General features: G+C 45.5%; 1 protein-coding gene across 1 annotated transcript; it reads left to right on the top strand.

The window, feature by feature from the left end:
- The first annotated feature begins 1276 nt into the window (after positions 1-1276).
- On the top strand, positions 1277-2371 carry LOC108363444 (uncharacterized). Its single transcript, XM_017616810.1, has 2 exons — positions 1277-1766; positions 1815-2371. Exons 1-2 carry the CDS (start codon positions 1343-1345, stop codon positions 2369-2371), a joined length of 981 nt encoding a protein of 326 aa, XP_017472299.1. The 5' UTR covers positions 1277-1342.
- Positions 2372-5747: the final 3376 nt, after the last annotated feature.

The following is a 5747-nucleotide window of genomic DNA, read 5'->3' as shown; positions in this document are numbered from 1 at the left end:
AGTTCCAACCCACTCAAGAACAACGGGAAAAATGGTCCCATCTCAGCTTAGCAGCCGCCAATTGCCACTCCCCATCCCAAATAGACTTAGTCATTGGCAGCGACCTGATCCCACAAATCGTGCTAGAAGGGGTTGAAAAAACTCTCCAAAAACCTATTAGCACAAAACACCATATTTGGGTGGATCCTTAGTGGTCAAGTTCCCAATCAAATAAGCTCGTTTTCGACCCAAGTGGACGAAGTCCCAAATGAGAATCTCAATTCCCAACTTCGAAAATTTTGGGAACTTGAAGAAATCCCCACTCCCAAATCTCTCAACTCTGAGGACCGAGTGTGTTAAGCTTTTTATATATCCACCACATCACGCACATTTGATGGTCGTTACGCAGTGCGACTCCCGTTTAAGCACAGTTTCCCAGACCAACTCGCCTTAGGTCGATCCCGCACCCCAGCTCTCCAGCAATTCCTCAGCATGGAGAAAAATCTTCTCAAAAAAGGCGAGCTAAAATCCCAGTACGACCAAGTCCTCGAGGAATATATAGCACTAGGTCATATGGAAGAAACCACTTCCTATGAGAAATCCTCAGGAAACAAATACTCGTCATTTTATTTACCTCACCACGCCAAAGGTGCGTGTTGTCTTTAATGCATCGAAAAAATCAACTTCCGGTAACTCGTTAAACGATGTCCTCTACAGCGGGCCAACTCTCCAACCCGATTTGATGCTATTAATCCTCAAATGGCGCACGTACCAATTTGTCTTTAATGACGATGTAGAAAAAATGTACCGCCAAATACAATTACTTGATGAGGACCAAGACTACCAGAGAATCATATTTCGCTCCTCCCCAAAAGGTCCAATTCAAGATTTCAAACTAAAAACCGTTACGTTTGGTCTCAACTGCGCCCCTTATCTCGCAATACGCACCCTTCACGAACTCTCTAAAGATATAAAAGACACACTCCCGATGGCGTCCTCAATACTATTGAACGAAACATATGTAGACGACATACTTTCGGGTGGGCACTCTATTCTCTCAGCCTCTGAATCCCTTTCTCAAGTCAGACAAGCTCTTCTGTCGGCAGGCTTCACACTCAAGAAAATCACGGCCAACCATCCTGATATTCTCAAAACCGTTCCCATCGCCGACGTGCTCGATTCACAGTTTCTCGAATTCGAAAAGGCAAGTACGACGAAAACGCTCGGGATTCAATGGAATGATATAAAAGATGCGTTCGCATATACCGTTGAGTCCATCCCAGTAGCCACTGCGAGCACGAAGCGACAAATCCTCTCCTCTGTCGCCAAACTTTTCGACCCCGCAGGATGGCTAGCGCCGATAATGATTCAAGCCAAAATTCTCTTGCAGGAGCTATGGCTTGATGGAACCGACTGGGATGAACAGGTAAAACCCATCCGTCTCGTCAAGTGGACGCAGTTCGCGAACAACTTAAAAGCCATACCAGCAATCCAAATTCCTCGTTGGGTGAACTATTCTCCAGGCCAACCTGTTGAGCTGCATGGTTTTTGCGACGCGTCTGAGAAGGCATATTGCGCCAATATTTACGTCAGAGCGATACGAGAAGAAAACATAACGTGTCACCTCCTAGTCTCTAAAGGCAAAGTGGCTCCCCTAAAAACCACCAGCTTACCACGTCTCGAATTATGTGGGGCCCGTCTCGTCCCTGTCGTCCAATCCCAGCTCAATCTCCACCCGCAAGCTTTGATTTTGTGGTCTGATTCCGAAATTGTGCTCTCATGGTTGGAAAAGCCACCCCATACCTGGAAAACCTTCGTATCGAATCGAACCGCGCAAATAATCGATCTGGTCGGAAATGCCACCTGGCGGCATGTACGAACTCACGATAATCCCGCCGACATGGGTACAAGAGGATGTAAACCTCTCGACTTGGCAGCCTCCTCACTGTGGTGGAAGGGTCCGGAATGGCTCACCAGCCCCGCGGAATCTTGGCCGAAAGCTTCACGACGCACAATCAACAGTCCACCCGAAGTACGCCGAATTGAAGCGTTACATACCACCGAAGAAGAACCCGACATTCTGGATCGTTTCTCCTCCTTCACACGCGCACTCCGGATTTTGACTCACGTTTTTCGATTCATACGGACTCTGAAAACGCGAACAAGACACATAATAGCTCACCCTTTACCTCTGGAGCACGATGACTTCCGAAACACTAAAGACCAGCTTATCGCCTTAACTCAATCCCGATATTTCTCCAATGAAAATAGGAATTTGTTAGCTTCTCACCTTAAACCCATTTTTGGACTTCTACGTGTGAACGGTCGACTGGCGCACTCAACGCTAAGCTACAATGAACGCCACCCCATCATTATTCCCGAGAAATCCTGATATGCTGCACTCTTTTTACGCTTCCTGCATGAACTGCTCTTGCACGCCGAAACCCGTCTTATGCAGCAGGCGATCAGACAGGAGTTTTATATCCCTCGGCTCAAGCCACTCATAAAGAAGTGCATCTTTCAATGCAAACCCTGCACTGTCCACAATCAGCAAATGCGCTCACAAATAATGGCAGCCTTGCCACCCTCACGATGCACCTTCGCTCCGCCCTTCACCACAACGGGTGTTGATTTTGCTGGCCCCTTTCAGCTGAAGACTTCTATGCTAACATCGCCCACCCTCGTGAAAGGCTACGTAGCCGTTTTTGTATGCTTCGCGACAAAAGCGGTTCACCTTGAGTTGTGCTCGAATTTAACTTCAGAGGCCTTTCTGGCCGCATTTGCTCGCTTTGTTGGCCGGCGAGGCTATCCCGCCGCAATGATGAGTGACAACGGCAAAACCTTTGTCGGCGCCAAAAGAGCCACTGAGAAGGAGTTTATCACCTTCTCGAAAGAAGTATCCCGGGAAATCGTCAAAAAATATGCCGCTCAAGGTATAAACCGGAAATGTATTCCCCCCAGCGCCCCTCATATGGGTGGTTTATGGAAATCCGCAGTTAAAAGCTTCAAAACGCATCTCAAGAAGACTGCCGGATCACATAAATTCACTTTCGAAGAGTTTACTACCCCATTAATCAGAATAGAAGCCGTGTTAAACTCACGACCCATCTCTCCCCTATCTCAGGACCCCTCAGATTTTACCGCACTCACCCTCGGACATTTCCTTAAGGGAGGGGGGATCCCTTCCTGAATCGAACCATGAAAACTTATCTCTACTTAATCNTCGGACATTTCCTTAAGGGATCCCGCCTGTTGTCTCTTCCTGAATCGAACCCCGCCCACTGAGTGGCGCCTCGGACGCATCGAAAGGACACGGCCCGGCCCAGATGGCCACATTCGTGTTGTCGAGGTACGCACTCAAACCGGCATTCTCACACGGCCGATAGTTAAATTATGTTTTTTGCCACCTGCCGAACTTCAACTCAGTCCCAGTGCGACCAAGTAACCCTACACCATCATCGTGATTCGTTACCACTTATACCACAAACCGCTTGATCGTAAATTTGTCTCTCCTCCAATCACCATACGCTCCTTTTCTCCAAAATAACAATTATATCATTCTCTGTCTCATGACCCACGATACTCGATATACGTCCCACTAAAATTATATATCTACACAACTATTTACAGGCGTGAATGGATTCAGCACCCACACCAGCACCAAGAACTTCACTCCGCTCGCAGGTGTTTGTGGCCGCTAGCGACCGCGGGGGGCGCCCAAACCCTGATTATCAGAAGTGCCGAGTTTGCGCACGTCACCACGCGCTACGAACATGCCCGCTCTTTAGAAGGATGCAGCCAGCGCAGCGGTACTTGTTGGCGCGGGCCCATAACTACTGCACCAACTGTCTGGCACTGTCGCACGCTACCAGCGAATGCACATCCCAGATCACGTGCAGGATATGTGCACTGCCGCACCACACGATGCTTCATCGGGCCCCGCCGCCACCACAGCCACATCGCCGTACCACCGCACCTCCAACTCAAACACCTTCGACACCTGCATCCCGCTCAAACGCAAAACAAAATCGTCGCAACCCACCTACCCATCGCTACAATCCGACTGCAGCCGCCATTCCACAACCACGAACCGTCAAACGTTCGGCAACAGGGCTCCATACCGCTGAATTCCGAGAAAAGACGGCAAATCGACTTATGGATGAGGCCATTAGAGCGCTGGAGCAGTTGAAAGTGGCACTAGCCGTCTAGCGCGCCTAGGCGGGGCAGGATGTTCAAGTGAGTGACTAGCGCACGCACACCGCATTAACCATTTGTATTTATTGAATTAGCTAGACTTGAAATATTTCTACGAATTGTAACTTTNATTAGCTCGCAACGGGAACACCCCTATCAGCCAACCGGGTAGTTGGCAACGCGTGCGCTACTCGCTCACTTGAACGATCGCCGGCTGTCAAAATATAAATATATATGTAAAAAAAAAATAAGAAAATTAATGAAGGTTAGATTTTCATATTGTACGGTGGTGCCTCTTGTGAATTAATTAAATAAACCTCTTTTGAACTAATTAAATAAATTGTACCTAAATTGTGAGACAAAACAAAGTATTTTCTTAACACCTACAAGCGAAAGTAGTTTACGCGTGTGAAAACCAAAAGCATAGAAGTGTGGAGTACTTTCGGCATTTGCGTAGCCGAAACAACCAGGAAAGCAACCAAGCATTCTGCAGGTGCAATATAGCACGTAGCTATCGATTTGCAACACCACCAGCGGTGACCCCAGCCAGTCGAGCAGAAAACCCCCGGAGCAGCATCTATACCTTCAAGGGAAGACAACGCATCGCCTTCCAGTCGCCCATATCCTCCAGCCAGTGCCACCCGATATCCGCCGCTCCGTTGCCCACAACTAACGCAGCCCTCTTGCACGCTGCGAATACTGTTTTTGATTTTGTCGTTTAATTGTTTTTTGTTTAAATAGCCTTATTTAAAAAAAATAGGGACTTGGAAAGCGGTTTAAAAATTTGTTAAAAATAATAAAAACAATAAATTTTTTTGTTACATAATTTCCCGTTTGGCTTGTTTTGTGCATTAAAACTGTTTTTGATTTCGTCGTTTAATTGTTTTTTGTTTAAACAGCCTTATTTAAAAAACAAGTAAGAGCAGCGCTGTCTTCGGCTATGCCGAAGGCTTCATACCTTTCATGAACATCTGCAAATTTTACTTTGACAGATTACTGCTTTTGAATACATCTGCATACATCGATAGAGGAGTTACATACTTATATAAAAAATCGCATCTAAACAATCAGAGGTATGGAAGATATACTTTATATGACACCAATCTAAATGATTTTCACTGCTATGTGATCGGTATATAAACCGGTAACACAATTTATTGGGTTTAGTTTCCTACATAAAGGAGATATATCGCAAAAACTGGTATCTGAACAATCAGTGCTATAGGAGATAAAGCATATACAGCATAGATTTTGACGATTTTCTCAGTAGACTTTGTATTATTATTTATAAAATATCTTACGAAATTTAACGGTTTTAGCTGTTCAAATAAAGTAGTTTTACAGTAAAATCCCATATCTGAACAATCAGACGTATGGAAGATATATGTTGTATTCACCCGATCCTTGTTATTTTTACTGTAAGTATTCTGTTAATAATGATCTCTTTTTGTTCTGGTACTTACAAACATCGGACAAAAGTTATAATACCATTTCATGCTCATGATAGGTATAAAAAATAGGGACTTGGAAAGCGGTTTAAAAATTGGTTAAAAATAATAAAAACAATTATTTTT

Source organism: Rhagoletis zephyria, unplaced genomic scaffold, assembly GCF_001687245.7.
Source record: "Rhagoletis zephyria isolate East Lansing unplaced genomic scaffold, Rhagoletis_zephyria_1.1 Rzeph_scaffold_01281, whole genome shotgun sequence".
Classification (NCBI taxonomy): domain Eukaryota; kingdom Metazoa; phylum Arthropoda; class Insecta; order Diptera; family Tephritidae; genus Rhagoletis; species Rhagoletis zephyria.
Note: the sequence above shows the minus strand (reverse complement) of the source record. Positions and strands in the feature narration are given on the sequence as shown.

Excerpts from the sequence above, each read along its gene's own strand:
- LOC108363444 (XM_017616810.1), top strand. The coding sequence starts at position 1,343 with ATGATTCAAGCCAAAATTCTCTTGCAGGAGCTATGGCTTGATGGAACC. Across the intron at positions 1,767-1,814 it reads AATTGTGCTCTCATGGTTGG|AAATAATCGATCTGGTCGGA; the intron begins AAAAGCCACCCC and ends ATCGAACCGCGC.